Source organism: Netta rufina (genome assembly GCF_964035555.1).
Source record: "Netta rufina genome assembly, chromosome: 2".
In the NCBI taxonomy this organism is placed as follows: domain Eukaryota; kingdom Metazoa; phylum Chordata; class Aves; order Anseriformes; family Anatidae; genus Netta; species Netta rufina.
This window is the reverse complement of record NC_140124.1, coordinates 150,783,870-150,804,778: the sequence shown is the minus strand read 5'-3', so window position 1 is coordinate 150,804,778 and position 20,909 is coordinate 150,783,870. Positions and strand designations below refer to the sequence as shown.

Below are 20,909 nucleotides of genomic sequence, written 5' to 3'. Positions count from 1 at the left end.
CAGATATACGTGCAAGGAAGATTTTATTTATTTTTTTAATCAGAAAACCAGAGAATAAAACTGATGTTTAGCTTGGGGGTCCAGAATTTTATAACATCATCTTTAAAAGGTGAAACTTTACAAGATGGAATGTGATTTCAGGCTGTCTAAAGATTCAAGCAGGCATATGGATATGTGGCCTTGCTACTGAACCTCAGCTAAAATTGCAGCAAGTCTTCCCAGTTCACAGGGCCCACAGATCAACAAACAGACAAAACTGACTGAGAACATCCTATTCGGTCCCTGCTGCTCAGTGGTGCTGCCATGGCCAGCCATGTATGTCCTCAGAGTCCTCCCCAAGGAAAAAACAGTACCCTGGTATAAACCTCCCCAAAATCCTGGGCATTAAGAACTGCTCAGACACTTAAACTTTGAATTATTGTTTGCTTAGCCTTAGTTTTAACAACTTACTATGAAATGTACCTTTATTTATTTATTTATTTATTTAAAACTGAAAAAGAACCAGCTTTACAAACTATTTTTTTTTTAGTGAGAAAAGTGATTTGCCTTCTTCTAGAACTTGTTTCCAATAAAGTAAATAAATAAACAAATAAGGGTTTAACTCAAAATTTATGTATTTATTAAAAAGAGATATTTCGCTTCTTTAATCTGTTCAAAACCATTCAAAGGGAAGAAAACCCTGACAGAGGCTTAAACTTATTGCTGAAGAATTCCTACAGATTTGTGCTCCTGGCAAATTTTTCAGGTATCAGACCACTGCCCACTCCTCAGCAGCCCCTGAACAAAATTAGTGATGAAATAAATGACAGCAACTTCGGGCGCTGAAAGGAACCATCTGGTGGAGATGAGACTAACAGATGTGCTTTCACTGCCAGAGCCTCAATACACATACTTAAGAACTGCACAGTGATATAAGTTCTTGTTCACCTGCTTATTAATAATGTAGCACTTCTGTTCTTGCAGCACTGAGGGATCCCATTCCTCATTCTAGGCCTTGTGCAGTGCCAGACATTGCAGTCTCAAAGCACTAAGGTCCTGGTGTTCCCAAGAACTTTGTGCTCTGGCCTTGGAAGGAAGTCAAGCACAAGACTGAGTCCCAAGGAACTGAGACAAACAGCTGCTGCCTTGGTGGGGCATGGGGTTGTGTTGAACACAACCACATGGAGAAAAGGTAATAGAAGGAAGAAACAACAAGATCTTTAAAGTGCTACATCTCCTCAAATGCCAAATCAACTCTCCTTCTGAACTGATGAGAGCAAATCTTATTCCTTCCTCCTGTATCCACTAGACACACTGTCATTTATCACAGTATTTATTTATTTATTTATTTATTGATATTCCATTCTGCAATCAAACTTAGCAATAATATGATTTAAGGAGTATGCGCATATTGTCACTGGAAAGCTGTGAACTCACCCAGGCCCCTCTTTACCGGGTGTAGACATTTCCTCTCCAGAAAAGTTGGGTAGTCATTCAGTGTGGCAGACTCACAGTGCAGCCATCCCTTGCACAACAACAAGCCTTGTGCTATGGCTGGGCCTGCAAGAAGAACAAAGCCACGCTGTGCTTCCTTACCTAAAGCTGGCTTTAGTGATGTGCAGGCTGATCAATTTTTATCTCTATGCACCAAAATACAGGTTTCTACAAACAATGACAATCTGTTCTACTGAAAACAGTCAGAAGATGCAAATTATGAAGTGGAAAGGGGACATTTTAGAATAACAGAAACCATATATTTTAGGCTATAATTCAAAGGGGATATCACTTCTGAGGAGGGTGTCCAGCTGGAAACCAAGTAGAAAAAAAAAAAAAAAAAAAGTGTTGTCGTGGCATTGTGCAGCTCTCTGTTGTTTTCAGCATGAAGAGACTGCATAGGTATGAGGGCTGCGCTTGCCCTAAGAGAAACCATCTGAAAACTAGTATATGTGTGTGGTGGTGCCTTCAAGGCTTTTGCTGAGCCTTCACAGCTGCAGTGTTTTGGAAGCCCTCATGAAGCTGTTTGTCAGAGATGGCTGCTGATGAGAAGGGGAATTTGGCTGTGGTTTTGTGTCATCTTATAGATAACTGGGCAGGGAAAGGGAGGCTGGAAATAGATTTTTACTTTTACACTTGTGAAATCAGAGGGTGTCTTAACACAGGGCATCTTCTTCCTGTGCTTGGGGAAGGTGGTAAGTGGCATCTTTGGAGGACTAGAATTTACCAAAGATGCTGAATACAAACTTTGCCCATAGGATCATTGCCAGCCCACAGCCTCTTTCAAAGAATGTTCTTCTCTCAAGGGCTGAATGTAAAGTAGGAGTGGGATAGCCTTGCAAATCAGAGTTGGATATAAAAGGCTGACATCTGTGAATTATAGTGCACTTCTGGGTAAAGTTCCTTGAAATTAAAATATATGCCAGGTCCTTCCATCAGTCGTGTCCATCTGGGTGTTCAGAAGTCAGACACAGCACTGAGATAATGTCTGAAGACCCCTTCCTACTCATCAGAGCTCTCACTGAAACTATTAGGAGTCTACTGGCATAAGGCTATTGAGTATTGCAAAGCAGACTGTACCATGATGGCTTGGCAGCCATCATCTTGTGTGGTGCTTCATACAACCAAGTTATGTTATGATCCTACCCAAAGCTGGTACTAATTTTGTACCAGTATTCAAACATTTCATTTTACCAACACTGATGAAGCCCATGTCACAGAGAAGCATGCTTCTGGCATTCAAGACACTCAAAGCTCTCTACTAGAAGGAACTGCGATGGGTCAGTTTATATCAAATATTAACTGATATTCAATGTTTCTTCCCATATGTGGCCACCCTTTCCACCTCTTTTATTTTTTTCAATTATGTCATGTGAATATTTCTATTCTGTATAAGTTTAGAAGCATTGGATATTTGTTTTTCCCCCAGAAAACACCCAGAAGAGTTACTTCTTGGCTAAGTCAGGCTACTCCCTTGTTTGAAAGTAGGAAGTGTAAAAGAAATCGCTGGGTAGGTTCCCTGCGAGGCACATCTTAGAAAACAAAATTTCTTCAGGTCTAAAGGCCTGAATCTAGAGTGTCCTCATCTGTTGTTGAATCCCCAACATGATCAGACTTCCAGTACTGGCATTTCAAATCATTATTTTGATGGTAGGAGGAAGTGTCAGATTGGTAGACTTGCTTTAACAGACACTGCATTATATTAGGCACAATCTGCAAGCCTAACAATTATCTGAAAAGAAATAGAAAAGTCATTTCAGCCAGTAATGAGTCCACTACATATTCTTCAGAGTTGTCAGCTGTAGCAGTGAGAGTTCAGACGTCAGGATTTCAGGTTGATCCTGTGATGTCCCCACACGTGGAAGTGAGATTCTCACCTTACTTTCCTTCACTTACAGTCAGCAGGGGGAGTGAGAAATTCCAAGCAGCTGATGGAAAGTCATAAAACACGAGACTAGATGAGAGAAAAAGCCACGAAGAACCATCTTTATTTGTTTCCTTTCCCTCTCTGAAGAACTTTGTCATTTTTTCAAGTCAGCCTTTTGACTTTTAATGTCACAGTTCTGCCCTGCCACCTGTGCTCAAGGGGCATGCCTGAAATTGAACTGTGGTAAGGCAATCCAACAGCCTGGAAAGTTCAAACCTGCTCTGCTCAGTGGGTTGAGAAATAAAGAAGTTTGAGACTTTTTTTTTTTTTTTTTCCCCCAGGAAATCCAAGGACTGAGATAGTCAGAGCTCAGAAGGACCCCAGTAGTCCAAGGTTTGGAGCTGCTGATGGACAAGACCTCTACAATGCATTAACATTGCTGGAGGAAATCCTTCCTCCTGCCTCACTATGTGAAATGATTGGACAAGATTACAGGTGCACACGTGCTTTCTGCACTGTGCCATGGGCTCAGAAAGGTGTGCATGAGTGAATTATGAATGCTCTTTTGATTGGTTTAAGATGCTCTTTTAATGGCATTGAGACAGTGTGAAGATACAGTTTATTGATTTTCTTTTGTCTGTGCCATAATTTATAGAGGTGAAGATTTATTTTTCTTCTCTTTTCTTTTTTTTTTTTTTTTTTTCCATGAAGCTTGTAGGCAGTGAGGCCAATGACATCTAGCAGTTGTGGCCTACCATTGCTAAGGGTGCCACAGAAACATGTGACATGTGATTTATGTGTTGTTGTGCAATTGAAGTACAGGAAACATTTGTCCTGCTTTCTCCCAGACCAAGGAATCTGGCCCTCAAGTGAGCGTCTTTCCTATGGAGAAAGCAAATATATATATATATATATATGTATGTATATATATATATGTATATATATATATATATTTTTTTTTTTTAATGTGTTTTTTCTATTCCCTGCAGTTTCACCAAGGTAAATGTCATGCCCAAAGGCTGAACTCTTGCCAGCTATAGAGCCTCAGCAATTTCCAAGACAGTGAAACCACCCAACAAAATTCACAAAGAAGGAGAAAAGGATAGGTCTACAGGCACTGATGTTTTGGGACCCCAGTCACAGTTCCTCAGCCACTAAGGTGCTAATATAGGCTCTGGTTTTCAGCTGCACCTTGTTGCTGCAGAGGAAAGGAAAACAGCTTGAGGCAGCAGCTACTTTTCATCAGGCTTATCTGTAGTCTAGGGAAGGAAAAGCTGGCTGTCATAACTACCTTTTATTTTTCTGCACAGCTTTGAGATTTTCTAAGCTTCTCCCCCCCCTTTTTCCACTGGCAGTTTCAAGGAGCAGACACTGATGTCACTCTCCCCAGTAACACTTTTTTGTGCCCTTTTCCTTGGCCTGATTTCATGGAGGTCATGCAATGATCTGGAAGCCAGAAGGTGACATTTTGATCACTTGGACCATCTGCAGATCACAGACTGTAACTTTGGGTTAAACTAGGTCACAGCTTTTAAAAATAAAGATCAAACCTGCAACACTGACTTAAGACCAAGTCTGAGAGTGTTTTGTGCATGACTGTAGTTTGTTGCACTGGTATCTGCTAAGCTTCATTTTGTGTTAGTTTAGCAGGCAGTAGCCATAGCCATAGCTTAGATTCCCCCAATGCTAAGCCTTAAAACGCAAGCCCTGAAAATAAGTTTCACATATAACTGAAGGAAAGGATGAGGAGATGGATGTGTAGAGATGAGAGAGAAAATACCTGAACATCTCTCTGTTGCTGAACGCTGAAATTGCAGTATGAAGCTAGGTGGGTGTTTGAATAGTGTAGCTGCTGCAGCACAGTGCTGTGACTGGGACAGCAATCCTGGAAATCAGTCCCGTGGAGCTTCAATCTCTTTTATGAGTGGACTGCTCCTACTGCTGGAATTAGCTGGGGTATTGGTGCTGTGCTCTGTATTTTGTCTCATTCATGAGGAGTGGGTGCTTCCAGACTGTGGGCAAGCACTTCGATTGATTTCGTGGACATCCCAGTATTGAAGTTTAAAAAAAAAAACACAAAAAAATTAAATGGATCATGAGGTAGGTTTGTATGTGACTGGAGACCTCCTTGAAGCAGTTGGAGATGAGAGCATGAGGGTGCTTGATGTAGCTTCTATCAAGGTTGAGTGGAGGTTGGTGCTAGAGACCAGACAGAAATGAAATTAATTGGGAAATGAGAAAAAAAGAGACCATGAAGCACTGCAAACATTTTGTTTGATAAGATAGGGGAGCCAGCAGAAGGACAGAAAGAGAAGGGCAAAAATATTCAACACCTTCTACACAGCACTGACACTGAGATCCCACTTACCTCTATAGATAGATAGAGGTCTAGTTATAGATAGAGGTCCAGCTTCATCCTCCGCGCTGGGTCTTGCTGTATCTAGAACATCTAGGTCAAGAGGTCCTCGAGCTCCAGATATTTCATTCCAGGAGATGATCGCTATGGTTCTGCTCTCCAGCACCTTTCTCAAAGCATGTCCTACTAAAATAGGACATGGAATTTTAAGGACTGTTTCACTCATGATATAGATAGCGTTGCTTTCTCTTCCTGACTCCTAGATATTCCTCTGCACTTTTTTCAGGTACCAGATCTCTGCCCCCTGCCACTGAAGCTCATGAGCAGCTGGTTGTCCATTCCACTCTCAAATTTTGTTTGCTGGTTGTCCATTCCACTCCCATTTATATATATATATTTTTTTTTTTTCAGCGTAACTGAATCTTCCTGAATTTCCATTTGCATTTTTCCTTCTTGTAAGCGTGATTCAGATGCTCCAGTTGAATCAATCAGATCTGTTAATAAGCCAAAACAAACCATGCTGTCTTGACCAGCAGATACAATCCCTTCCTGTTTTCCTATGATTTTAGAGTGTAACTTGTCTGACTGAAACAGGTTTCTTTTTGGCAAAGGCCAGCATAACCCACTGGAGATGTTTACCACCAGTCCCTCTGCACTCTCTGAGCAGAGCCTGTTGCAGCCTCCTGGCTGCAAACTCCAGCTGGGCAAGAAGCACTTGCTTTTGATTACCAAGACCTCCAGTGTCAGCCAAGGAGGTGGATATCAAACTTGTGCGCGTTGGGTGCTGCCAGCAACACATCATAAATAATAGTAATGGAGCATAATTGCTCATCAAGCCAAATCATAGCCTGGAGTGCTCCATCTGTCCAAGCTCCCTTGGAAGTTGCTGGGAGCTTTTTGCCAGCAGGTGTGCAATAGGGCTGGGGACCCAAGGAGCAGCGAGGTTATCTGGGGCAGCAATAGGGGCTGATTCAGAGGCCCGCAAAACTACTGGCTGTCTGTGCACTGATTTATAAGGTTTTACCTAACTCCCCCTGTGTTAAACTGCTTCCCAGCCAGTGCAGATACATCTTTCACAATAGTTATCCCAGATGGAGCATGGAGGAGGAGAATTCCTGACACTGAGCAATGGGATTTTAAACTTGGAGAGGAGATGGAAACTCATATCCTCTTAGGTCCTAATGGCTAGTTTGTACGGGAGTAATTTGGAACTTGAAATTGTCTGAGGGACTGCCTTTTGGAGGATGCAACTGAAAAAAACGACAACAGCAACAACAACAAAAAAAAACAGCTTGTAATTGATACTGAAAAGTGTTGTGTAAAGGCCAAACAAGCTCGTGTGCCAGCCTATCAATCACTGATTGCTATTTGACATCTGTACAACCCTTGGTTAATGGAAATAATTTACATCTTCCCCCCCCCCAAAAAAAAAAATAAATATAATTTTACCATTCCCATTTCTTGTTGAACATTCACTGTTGTGGTTCAAAACTGTGATGAATTGGTTAGCTATAAATTTTCTCTCCTTCCCCCTTCTCCTCCCGCCTCTTCCCATGCAGTTCTGGGATGAAGGTTAAGGCACAGGGGGTTATCTGGATAAGCGCTCTGTTCTCAGCGCCCCATACATCCTCGCTAATGCTTACGGCTCCCCTGTGGTATTGGGAAGCATCATCGCTATTGTACTGAGGTAGAACAGGAGCTGGAGAGAGATAAATGGCCTAGTTATCCAAACTTCCTAGCCTCCCACAGCCCTCGTTGGGAATACAGCCTACAAATGCCATTCGGATGATGCTGATAGATGTCAGCAGAGCAGGGAGCAGAACTTGCATGTTCCTGGTGCCACGCCGGAGTGGCGATTTCGGGAATGGCCTTGGGGCCATGGGGATTTTAGGAAGCCTACCCCTGGCTGCTGATGCCACAGGTGTGCAGGTGAGACCCCGTGGTGCCTGTTCACATCTGCCCTTGGACAAACCCCTCAGGGATGTGAAGGCTGGAAAAAGGCTGGTGACCGAGGTGGTGTTAACACTGGAGCTCACTGGTGAGTGGAGGGCAGAGGTGGTGGCCGCAGGCTGGGGAGGGGAATGGTAGCAAAGGGGAGCTGCGGGCTCTCAGAGCCTTTTTTCTTTGACACAGAAGCTGCTCGATTTTTCAGAAGGTCCAAATACCCGAGGGAATAAAGTCCTTTTCCCCCAGCATCTTCTTGCAGTGACAGACATGCCTGTGACATCTCCTACAGGGTGCTGTGAAGTGGCCCCTGCAAGCCTCTGGTGGGTCCACCTCCAGGAGCTCCCTTTCCATTTTTTTTTCCTTTCCTGGTATGCGAAAGAGAAGGGACCACTCAGATCATAAATCCTTTGGGGGAGCAGGAGCTGCTCGAGTAGGTGGCAAATCTGCTTCCCTTATAAATCTGGAAGGGCTTTTGGGTGTCTTGGCATCTCTTCAGGAGATACCAGGAAAACTCCCCCATCTGGAGGAGGGGGACTTCTCAGGAAAACAACCAGCAATCTGTAGGGCTTTGTCTTTTTTTTTTCTTTTTTTCTCCCTCTCTCTATTCTTTCTTTTTTTTTTTTTTTTTTAGGTATTATCTGACAAGGAAGATTCGATCAGACCCTTGGTATCCTCCCAAGCTATGTGAATGCTCAGCCCCGCAGAGAGGTTTTTCACGGAAAATCACCTCTAGGAGGAAAGGGGATCCTCCTGCTGCGCTGTGGCGGAAATCCCAGGGCATGAGGGCTGCAGAGCACACAAAAGCTGTCTCCTCCCGGCTTCTCAGCCACCAAACTGAATGGGGAAGGAGAGTGACCATCACAGCCCCTCTGGATTTAGGGTCGGGGCAGGACCCGGGGGCTGATACACATTTGGGGGAAGGTTGTGGGGTGTTGTGGGGCAGGTTGTGGGGTGTTGTGGAGCTGCTGGATCCCAGCCCTGGAGCCCCGGGGCAGAAGCAGCATCCCCTCCCCGAGAGAACCGTGCCCAAACCTGAGCCCTGGGTGGTTAGGGGCTGCCCGGGCGTGCTGCCCCCACCCCACCTCCGTGCTTAGGGGATCGGCTCGGCTCGGCTCGGCTCCGAGCGAGCCCTGCTCGGCGGGCAGCGCCTCCAGCCGCCTCTCCCGGCATCCTTCATCCTCCTCCTCCTCCTCCTTCCTGCTCCGCGGGGGGCCGGGGATGCCCTCCCCCTCCCTCCCCTCCCCTCGGGGGGGTGGTGTGTGTGCGGATGGGGGGGGTGTGGGTGGGCTGTGATGCTGCGGGGGGATCCCCCGGTGTCGAGAGGGGTCTCCCCCTCCCGCCGCCTGCCGGGATCTCCCCGCTCGGATCCTCCGGCGGCTGATGGGGGGATGCAGGAGGGGAGGGGGGGGATGACAGCCGGTGTTTTTTTTCATTTGGGAGGGGTGATGGACGGGTTTGGGGGGACAGGGGGCTGAGCAGCTCCCCCCCCCAGGGCTGGGAGAGAGGGGGGGGCAGGCGGCTATTTGCTGGTGCATACAATGGGCCACTCCCTAACGTGAAGGCTGGGGGGGGTGGGGGGGGGAAGGGGGGAGGCAGGCAGGAGCTGGGAGGAGGAGGAGGAAGAGGAGGAGGGGTAGAAGGGGGGAGGAAGGGGCTCGGGCATCGGGCTGGTAAATAAACTCCGCGATGCTTCCCCTCCCAGGTGCCTACCGCGCTGCTCCAGCCTCCCCTCCGCCCGCCGCCGGGGATGACCTGAGGGGGATGTGACCGCCTCCCCCCCCCTCCATCCCCCCTTCCCCTTATTATATATATATACATATATATATACCCCCATCCACGTATATATATATATACATATATATATATATATATACAAACACACCACCCAACCATCCGGGGGGGGAGCTGGGGGGGGTGGGGGGGAGGGCGGGGAGCTCGGATCATGGCCTTGGGGCTCCCGGGGCTGCCGCCGAGCCGCAGCTCGCCTCCGGGGCCCGGCCATGGGGCTGAAGGCTCGGCGCGGCGCTAGCGGGGCGGCGGCGACATCGGGCGGCCGGGCGGCGACTGGAGGTGGCGGCGGTGGCGGCGGAGGTGGCGGCGGTGGAGACCCCGAGCAGGGCTCGCTGGCCCTGGGGTCCGGAGCCGATCGCGACGGGACTCTGCTGCTGGAGGGCGGCGGGAAAGAAGAGGGGGGCAAGCGGAGCCCGCCGGGCTTGGGGCTGCTGGCCAAGACCCCCCTGAGCCGCCCGGTGAAGAGGAACCACGCCAAGTACCGACGGGTCCAAACTTTGATCTACGACGCCCTGGAGCGACCCCGAGGCTGGGCGCTGCTCTACCACGGCTTCGTGTGAGTACAGGCAGCGGGAGCGGGACCCCCGGCCCCCGGGGATCCCCGGGAGGATGCGCCTGGGGGCCCCTTTTTGCTTCATCATCCCCGGCCGGGGGATTCGCTCCCAGCGCCGGGGGAACGGCAGGGACCTCACTAAGGGATGTGCTGGCTGAGTGGTTTTCTTATTATTACTCTGACTCCTTATTCTTATTCTTTTTTTCTTATTCTTACTCTTTTAATTCTTGTTCTTATTCTTATTATTTTATTCTTATTCTTTTTTTTTTTCTTATTATTTCCTTCTTACCATTTTTTTCTTACTATTATCTTCTTATTATTCTTTTTTTCTTATTCTTTTTTTCTTATTATTTTTTTTCTTATTATTTTTTTTCCCTCTGGTTTCCCAAAACAAACGGTTTCTTTCGAGCCCGTGGCTCCCTCTGGCCGTGCCCCCGCGTCGCCTCAGGGCGCTGTGCCCAAACCTGCGCGCCTCAACCCCTGGAAGCGGGATAGGGGAGCGGGAGCCAGCTCTGAGCGGGTTTAAGGCTCGAAGTGTTTAAGGGGACGCTGCCGGCTTCAGTTCAGCACAGAGCATTACATGTGGCTAAACTAGCTTTTATAAACCCCGTGTGAGCCGGCTCCTACAGTAGCTGAAGGTGGCAAACGAAAGCCATCAGGTTTCAGTCCACTGAGTGTTACCCTGCAGGGCATAAAGCCCAGGCACTGCAGCCCTTTCCACCAGAAAGTTAAACCAGCCACAGGCAGAGACGAAACAAACTCGTTTTCTGGCCCAAAGGTGCCAAGGTAAATTAATGACCACTGGCATTCCTAAAAATTCAGATCCCTTAAGCTTTTGTAAGAAAATAGAAAAAAATAAGGCTGCTTACAGCATACAATGAAGTTGGCAGAGTCCTGTTAAAATAAATGTGCGCTTTTTTAGTGTTATGAATGTGTTTGAAAACCCCAGGGATTATCAGTGATCGTGGTGTACTATTTCTCTTGAAAGCTGTAACGTATACAGAGCTCTGCATGATAGAGGCTTTAAGCAGTGATTTCTGAAATTGCTTCATTTGCCAAAGACAAAGTGCTCTGGGCTGCATGGGCTGCGAGCCTGGAGCTGGATTTTGGGAAGCCCTGATCACCAGTGTAGTTCTTGCACTTGCAGATAAACACCTTGAGTGTAGGGCTGTGATTCTACCTTCCGGCAAATTTCTCGTGGATGTTTGCAGGGATTTAGCCCTGGGCGAGAAGTAGAAGGCAGCGTTATGTGCCATTCACCTATCGCTACCCCCCTCTGCTCAGTATTTTCATGAAGTGTGTCTTGGGACAAAGGCTCCTGTTTTCCAGCTTGGTTTTTGTGACAATGTGGACACCAGCTACCATCATGTGTTGTTTTTTTTTTTCTTTTTCTTTTTTTTTCCTTTGGAATAAATTGTGGTAGCAGGCAGAGAGAGACAGCATTTGGGGCCGGGGGAAGATGCTGTGCTGGGGGAGGCTTTTTGTACAGAGCTCGCTGTTGGGTTGTGCTCGGTGTTGCATAACACGGTTCCTGCCTGGGGAGAGCTGTGTCTGGACGGAGGCGCACCTCCCGCTCCTCCTGCCTCACTCAGCCCACGCAGGCTGCATAAAAGAAGCTTTGGCACACGACAGAACCTTACAAGAGTGTGGCATCTCTCTGTGGACAGCCATGGCAGCTGGGTCAAATCCATGCCCAGGCTCCTGCCTGGGAACAAGCAATGGGGTGGTGAATGGGGCTAGAGAGGCTAAAGTGGGCTAAGTCACATTTGTGTGCAGTGGGTATAAAAATTTCCACATTACAACATTCATTTTAACTAGCTGCCTAGGTGTGTGGCTACCCTTCAAATCCCTGTGTAACCTGGATCATAGAATGGGCAAAAATGTAATTTTGTAGGGTTTGATCCTTCTTAGGAGTGGCCCCAATGTTCTGTGTGGCCAACAGCTCCTTGGTGACTGCAGTCCTGCAAAATGCTGAGATGTGATCCTGATGTGCTCCCACACAAATCAGTAAGAGTATTGGCCAGTCAATGAACATTAATGAAAAAACACCTCTAGGAGTCTTTATCCTTAAGGGAAGTAAAACACACAACTCCTACCATGGTTCCACTTCTTTTGGTGAAGGTTCTGCTGTGCCCCTTTGAACATCAGCGGGGAAGACACTGTCCCCTAGGCAGGAACCCAAAAGTGCTTTCTCGGCCAGATCCTCCCCAAACTTTATCAAACTTGATGGGGAGATGAGGGAATGCTGCTCTGTGGGGTTTTTATGGCATTAAGATTGAGGAGAACAGGCTTCCAGATGAGCAATGCTGGCTCAGCAGAGAGCATGGCAGTGCTTCCAGTTGGAGTACGTGTCCTGTTCCCTCAGGAGGTATGAGCACGGAACACCTTGAGCAGCCACCCAGTGCTCTGCCTGGGCTCTGCCAGCCCATCCCCTCCTGAGTCACCCAGCGGTGCTCTGCAGTCCAAGTTTCTGCTCAGTCTCAGCATCTTTTTGAACTCAGCAGAAGCTGTGGGCTCCTACCTCGCTACACAATCAGGCCCTACAAAAGAAACCCTCTGAAAGTGATGGAGCAGCATGCTGAGATCTTGCTGCCAGCTTTCTGAGCTTGTTCCTGTGTCTGGAGAGCAATGACCTGCTCGAGAGCAGGAGCAGTGCAGCAGGGAAGCAGCACTCTGAGTTGATGTCTGAAGTCTTTGTTCTTGCTTTCAGATGAAATGCCTTTTAGCCTTTTTCTTTCTGAAAAGGAGTCCCTCTCAGGCTGGAGGTGCTGCTGTGACGCCGTGCAGTGCTGTCCCAGCAGCTCCCCATTGCTGCTTTTCACACGAGAATGCTTTACACTTTCTTTTGGGTTGCTGAGAGATTGATCGCCAACCTTTCCATAAAGTCTACAAATTTGCCATTTTACTTAGAAAGGAAAGTCCCATTTATCCTAATAAAACATCATACTTCATCTCATTCAGAGTCACCTTTCAGCAGATATCAATATTTTTGCAATACAACCAAATTAAGAGTAAGACAGTTGCTCTCATGTCTGTAGGACTGAGAGAATAAACAGCTGAGGAACAAAAGGGGTTGCAGCATGGGTGGATGTGATGGATTCCTCATAAGGTGCTTAAGGAAGGGCTGATGCAAGGGGCTTTGGTGCTGTCTATCCCAGGATTTCAGAGGTGGGAAGCTGCCAATGGAAGAGGCTTGCATTTTTCAGACACTCTGAGGATGTTGTGTGAGGGCAGGAAGGGGCTTTGCAAAGGTTTTTGCAAAATTTGGATGCCAGAAAAAAACAACCTACCTTTTAAAAGGGTAGTGCAGATGGGAACTCATTAAATTGTACAGTGATGCCCATATGGCTGCAAAGGGATCATGATCTTTCGTGCATCTCCCTGTTCTAATGTGCACATAAATAAGGCTTGACACGGTTCCTGGTGTAAACAGTTCCTTTGTTTTAGGTGCAGTTGGATCTACTGAAATGATTCAATCCCTTGAAATAATCGAATGAGAATGCAAAAATATGATCAGGCCCATCCAGGCCATAGGGACAAGATGCAGGGGAATTTCTGGTGTCAGTTTTGGCATTCAGCCTTCAGTGTCAGTGATTTGCAGAAAGAGATAGGAGAGAGATTTCTTGTGATTCTTCCCCCTCCCTCGTCCTGCACATCTGAGTTTGCCCTGAGTTTGCTCTGTGCTTATAGCACAGAGAAAGGTGATTTGGTCCCAAAGAAGCTGACTCCATTTCCTTCTCCTGAAAACGTCTATTCCCTGTACGTACTGCTGGGCAGATTTACCTTTAAAGTTTGCTCTGCCAGAACACCAGTGGTCTCAGACCTGGTGGCAATATCTTGTTGGGGTGGTTGGTAAGAGAAAATATTGACTTTCCCCATGAAAAAATTCACCTACTCAAAGCTGAACACCTACTGCACATTTGCAGGAATATATATATATATATATATATATATGTATATGTATATGTATATGTGTGTGTATATATATTAATATATATATAATATAAAAACAAAACACACAACTGTTGAAATCTTTGAGATTTTTCATTTGGAAATGGTTCGTGGGGGTGGCAGGTCAGGCTACAAGTTATCCCTGCTCTTTTCTCCCTGTAGGTGTAACTACAGCTCCCGTGGTGCACTGAGCTTTCCTTTGTGCCGAGCATCACGCTGTATAGCAGGAATCCCCTGATGCTGAGCCTCGTGGGATGAGTGGTTTGGCCAGGATGGCTGACTTGAGCCCTGCTCACCTCCATGAAATGTCCAAATGCTTTATTTATGCACAAAAACACAAATTAATTTAATGGGAAAAAAAAAAAAAGAAATAAAGATTTTGATTTTTCTGTTTATTTTTAATTATAAACAGAAAGAATTTGGTGGATGATGGACAGACTCCAGAAAGGTAACAGAATTCAGATCAACTTTGCAATGGCAATTTGTGGAAAATTTTCAGCCTGACTTAATGAAAAGAGAGGCTGAAGGAGAGGTAGCTAGGAGATATTCTTATTTTCATACCATCCCCCGAGACAACTGCAGCCATTACTTTCACAGAAAAATAAGACTAGGAAAAGGCTCAGGACTGGATTTTTCTTTTTTATTTTTATTTTTTGAAGAGTGTGCGATATTGGCTGATCTCTGCTGCTGTGGATCACCACAGAATACCTCCTGATGGGAAAGGGGAAACCACGGGGAACACATGAACGCCCTTCCCTATTTCCCATCTAATCATATTTCAATACCACCTGGAACAAACAGAGGAGGCAGAGGGATATGATCATTGGTGTTTCTGGGAACCTCTTGGATGACTGATCCTGGGTGGGCTGTTTGTGGGAAAGGGTGTTGAGGGACTTGAGGAACAGGTTGGGTGTCTGGGGACTTTCCATTATTTTCCTCTTGGCCCTTCGGGAGATGCTCCATAAGATGCACCGAGCCATCACCCTAAGGTGATCTGGGAACAGGCTGGGGGAAGAAGGAGGATAAATCAGATCCCTTCCTTTGCCTGTCTGGCATGGACTGGTCTCTGAATCCCTGGAGCAGGAGAGCAAGCCTGGTCCATTAGCAAGCTCCCTTTGTGAATGCGTTCGCCAGTGCAAGCCCTGTTTTAATTATTTATCCTAATCCATCATAATGCACGGATAAATATTCTGCTCTGTACTTTGTAAAAAATAACGGAGTCTTACTCATTGGAGACCTTACCGCACACCTCTGCTGCCAAGGCTTGCAGGGGCTGTCCAGGGCTGGCATGAGGATGTGACTGTTTCCTCCACCAGGATCAGCAGTGCTGTGAGCTGGTGTTTGCTGGGATCAGCAGTGAGCTGGTGTTTGCTTGTGGTGGTGGGGAAGGGGAGGCAGAGCCTGGGGAAATCTTGGCTGTCTGTGGAGCACCAGAGGGTTACGGTCCTGCTTTGGAGTCACTTTGGCAGGTGCAACAAAACTCATGGGTTCCCAGCGCTTCCTTAAGAGCCCAAACTGGCTCTGAGACTACAGACCTGGCCCTCTGGTGGGCAGGGGTCTGGGTGGAGATGTGTGTTTTCAGCTTGCCATCACCTACAGCCCCAGAACTCCTCACCAGGGCTTTGGTGTTGACAGCGAGACCTGCTCGGGGATCGGTGCCGGGTCGGTCAGCCTGCAGTGCTCAGTGTTTCCATGGCTACGCCGCTAACTTGCCGAATTTTGGTGCTGCGAACGCCTGCCTGGGAGGGCTGGCAGGAGCTGCGGGCACACAGATGTCTGTAGTGCAGATGTGCTCCTCTGTGGGCCCTAAATCCCCAGGGGTGTGGGTCATGGCCAGGTGAAGCAGTGGCTGGGCTCGTTCGGGTGGGCAGAGAGCTCAGTGCTGGGGAGCATCAGCACCACCAGTGACAGCAAACCCTCAGCAGCTCCTCATGCCATCAACTCCACCAGCAATGAGCCCCTCAGAAAGATGCCAGAGTCCCTACTGTCATTTCTATAAAACCAAACTGTCCCAAATTTCATCATCCTGTCCAGAGGGGGTGCAGCAGAACCCCTCCAGCAGCCACCAACCTGGGCTTTTCTCCTCTTCTGAGAAACTCAGAAGTGAGGAGTAGCACTGTCGCAGTGCTGCCCTGCCAGTCCTGGAGGCACCATTTCCAGAAAAACCCTGTGACAGACATGTTGCGGTGTCCCCAGCACAACAGATGGGCTCAGGTTGGAGGCAGCGCACAGTTCAGTCCCTTCTCGTGCCTCGCTTCGCTCCTTGCACCTCGCAGGTCTGGGCACCTGTGGGTCGGCTGCCTGGTGGAGAGGTCACACGGGTTTTATTTCTTAATTTAATCTGAGATGTTTTAAAACTGAGCTGGGAGAACCTCCCCACATATGTTTTGCTTCATTTGGTAGACAAATCCAATGGAAAAAATAGTAACTGAAGCTGATGTATATTAACAGCTGGATAAAAAAAACAACTCACATATCTACCTTGTTATATACCACCGTGCTTCAGTGTGTAAGTGAACATGAAGGTGCCTTGGCAGTGCCTGCTGCTCCCAAACATCCCACCAAAGGCTACTCACCTGACATCTTCCTGTTCTTTCTTTGGGGTTCCCCATCTTCAAACATTACTTGACTAAATCCTCTTTATTCATCTTTATTCACAGTTTAGCCAAGATACAAACCTGTGCATGTGCATACATGGATAGTAAGAAGTCCTTTCCAGCACTGATGTGTGTGCAAGGTCAGGTGATGACAATGCACATTCAAGGTCAAGGTCTGGACTTAAGTGATTTGGTCATAATTTAACAGCTCAAATAAACTTTCCAATCAAAATCAGTAACATGAGTGTTACAGATTATTTATATGTTGTTTGGAAGCACAATAGAGTGGTAACCTTAGATATATCCAGGCAGCTGGGTGGTAGGACACTATTGTGATCAGTCTTGTATGGTATAAAAAAATAATTATGTTTATTTTTGTATTTAATAATGCAAGATTCCCTTCTTGTGTGTGAAGCTTTACAGAAGGAATGGAGCCATGGAGCCGGTGCTTCCTCTACTGCTTCAGGCAGATCCTGTATTAAAAGAGATAACTTAAATATTAATAGCATTACAAGGAATATGGGCCACAAGAGCTGTTACGTGTATGCCTCCTCCTGTCTTAGGGTGATAGCTGGGAAACCTAGCATTTTCTGTGGAGAAAGGGACATGCCCAGGGATAGTTAGGTTCATGGCAACCTACTTAGAAAAAGGCGCATTGGGAGAATTTTCAGGCTGGAAATAAGTAAATTGCCTTCCCCAGCCTCAAGCATGCAAACTACTTAAGAGCCTGTTTAACTTGGAACCAGTGAAAGGTGCCACTGAAGTCAGGAGAAACCTACCCAAGGTGACACTGAGGTCAGCCTCAGTGAAGGAGTATGATTGAGGTGTGGTGGAAGGCAGTGCTAGGTGTCATCATCTTCCTCTGCACAACCAACCTGGTGCTGACTTTTTCTGGTTCGTGGGTGGGTCTTAAAAACCATGCAGAAGTGGAGATGCGTTTCTCCAGCCCTGCTGAGTCTCAGTTTGGGAGATGCTGAGACCCTGATTTCAGAAGCATCCTATATCTCTTGAGGTGGCGTGCACATCCTTCTGCATACATCAGTCTTGCCAAAATCTTTCCTAATTTCCTTTTTCTAGGTTGCTGGTACACGGTAGTCCATTTTATGGCAGCAACAGTGCAGGAACCCTAATCCTGTCCATGTTAGGTGTTATCTTTTGCTTCCTTTGACTTTCTAGACTTTCTAGACCTTATGTCATTTTCTGGATATTTGCATTTCATTTGTCCTCCTTGTTTTCAGAGTTGCTGCTGAGGGCTGTATGGTTGTGTTTTGCATTCCCTTGCCAAGCTGTATTTGGTTGTGTTGACTCTCCAGTATTGTTTTCTAATCTAAGATGTTTTTCATATTTACTTTCTTCTTTCCTCACTGGTGTTTTGATCACCTTCCAGATTAGTATCTGGTAATTTTGTTAACGTTCAATTTAATTATTTTTATAGATCATTAAGGAAGCATTTAATAAAACCAGAACTAAGAAAATCCATTCAGCATTTCACTAAATAACAACTTCTCCCCCTCCTGGTTAATATGATATCATTTGTTATGGCTTTATTTATATCTCTGAAGCCAGTTTTTAATTGCATCTAGTTTCTGCTAGTCAACTGAATTAATACAAGAACTAGGACTTCATGAGACACTGCACCTATGTTTAAACAGCAATTATTTCCTCATTTCCTTTTGTTTAGACCTGATTGTTGGGCTACTTTTATCTGTTCAGTTCAATGTATGAATTTGTTTACCTTCCCATCTCAGATTTCCAACCTTTTGATATATTAAGTTTGCAACTCATATAACAATTCAGTGTTTCTAGTGCTGTCCTCCACCAAAGCAGAGCTAAAGCAACGCTGAAAGCTTAAATGCCCCAATCCATCCAAGTCACAGTTCTTATACATTTTATAGGAACCATTCGGTTTAGGCTATACCTTACTTCAAATGAAGGACAGAGATGTTCATCCTAAAACATAAGACTCTTTACAGGGCATTTTCCACTGACTGAAAATGCAAAAAATCAAAAAATTTCTGTTTTCAATGGGGATGAAGGAGGAGTAGGTACAGCTGTTGAGGGTCTGATAGTAAAATCCCCAAAGTGCATGGTGGGGAGCTGCCCACCAGGTGCTCAGCAGTGCAGCATCAGCTCTGCTTATCTTTGCTCCACTCATGCCTCTCCATGCAGTTCTCAGAGCATTTACAAGGAGGGATTACACCCTGAGGAGGGAATGTCAAGAGCAGCTGATTGAAATTACAGGGGAATTAATTTATGAAGGTAATTACAAGAACTGGAATTTGCTCTTCTACCTTTGCTAATACTGCTGCTTGTGAGTTGCTGCTGGGAGAATTTCAATGCACACAACTGGCAAGGCTCCTTGATCAGATATTGTTTACACAGTAGCATCAGATGTGTAGGACCATGGCTCTGGACCAGCCTTGCACTGTGGCAGCATCTTCACCCATGCCTACCACAGCCATTAAGTACGTCTAGACTAATTGGCAAAGCCATGCTGGGGATTTTCCCAAGCAGTGGCACACACAGGCCAGTAACAGCATGGCTAGATGACCTGTGCCATGGCTGTAGTCTTAGACAACTAAATGGACACCTTGAGGGTACCCTCCTGGGTCTATGCAAATGGCTGCTTTTCTTTGGGATAAGATTCAGGAAATCCTACCCCAATGAAATAATTTGGGTTTTGCCCTCTGTGTATGTCTAATGACACTTTCTATTTTCTATAGCTTTTCATTTTCCTACTCATGAAACTTTGTTAAGGCTTTTACCTTTTCTGTTTCAACCCTTCTTGTGCTGATCAAACTCCCATGGAGGTTCGGATACTTCAAGCTCCACATCTTGGTATGTCAACAAAGCCCAATAGTTTTTTGTGGTATTAATCCAGGAGATGGAGACCACTGATCATTCAGTACCAAACTTATGATTTCTGTACAACACAGAAGATATTGCTAGTTGCATTGTTGCTGCTATTTGGACATTTCTCCCAGTTTTGTCTAACTCACTGTAGGAGATGTTGCTCCATTATCTTGTCAGGTCCTGCGTGCAGTGACACTGTGCAGAGGTCTGCCAGCTGAAGCTCATGGCAGTTTCTGCTCCCAGAATATAGCATTATCACACCGCACATTCACAAACATGCTACTCTATTTAGTGCTAAATTACTTAAAACAACTTGTTTTCCCTGCTTTCCCTCAGGGCTTGAGAGGCTGTTTATCAACATTCACAATGGGATCCATCCATCTAGTGCTTTATCTGAGGTAGCTGTCTGGACTCTTTTTGTATTTGCAGAAGAAAAATAGGAAATAGAAGTTTCTGGAGTGCAGTTAATCTAATCCTGAAGATGGTTCTTAAAATAAGTGAGATTAATCACTTCTTGCAGTGCCTGAAACTTCTCACTGACTACAGAAGATGCATTGGGTGATGAACATGAATTTAGGTGTCTATGATGAAAACACTTGAAGGACGAGAAACTTTTCACCTGACCTGAGAGATGGGACTCAGAGCCACATTAAGATAACTAAATTTAGATATGTACATGTAATGTTCTGTGCCTGCAATAGGTATTTCAGTTCTCTTTATAGTCACTGGAGCTCTAGTCAATACAGTCAATACATTTTATGGTGCAATTCATCCAACCAGTTGTAGGGGTCTGCTTTACATGGGGATAAATCACAGCTTCAGCTCCATTCCGTTGTCTATAGTATGAGCCAAGGTGACTCGATATCTAGCAAAAGTCTGCAGTAAAAGCCATTTTCAGACAGATGAGTCTTGTCTATAAATGCAGGAGAAATTTTAGTCTTATTAGATGGGCTTTTATTAATATTAGGCTCTACATAAAATTCTGATTCCCTTTCCTGAAGGGCTGTATACATGTATATGTTGCTGCTTATTATTGCAGGCCATGAGGGGCCCACAGTCATCCCTGACATTATGCCAAAGAAAAAAATGATGGTGTAGCTGTTCTTAGTTCTGGTATCCCACTTACGCTGCTCATTTCAGTAGCTTTAAGATCTTTCCCTAGTTGGGAATCTTGAGTTTACCCCTTCATGTTCCCTCTGGTCTCTGTTTTGCTATGGTGTCTATCTCCCTGAGCTCTCCCATACATTGCTCTTGATGCTGCTTGGAGTTTATGTTATAATCACAATTGCAGTTGAGATCATGCTCAAACCCACACTTAACTACCTTTTGAACTAAGCTTTAAAACCGAGGGCTGTGATCGACTTGGTTTTCCTGGGACCTTCTTGTGGCTATTTGGGCACAGGAGTTACTGGGGTGGGAGTTTGCAAGCAGCAGTCCTAATTCTTCCTGTTCCTGAATTTTTGTCCACTGGCATTGCTTCTATCTACTTCTGCTCCTCTCCTTCTGCTCTGCCACTCAGCC

General features: G+C 45.9%; 1 protein-coding gene across 1 annotated transcript in view; it reads left to right on the top strand.

Annotated features, from left to right (window-relative positions):
• Positions 1-9,643: 9,643 nt before the first annotated feature.
• KCNQ3 (potassium voltage-gated channel subfamily Q member 3) overlaps positions 9,644-20,909 on the top strand; it is a gene marked incomplete at both ends in the record, with an annotated part of 192,550 nt that continues 181,284 nt past the window's right edge. Inside the window, one exon of the mRNA XM_084283129.1 lies at positions 9,644-9,990. Coding sequence (XP_084139255.1) covers positions 9,644-9,990 — 347 coding nt within the window. The remainder of the gene's footprint in view (positions 9,991-20,909) is intronic.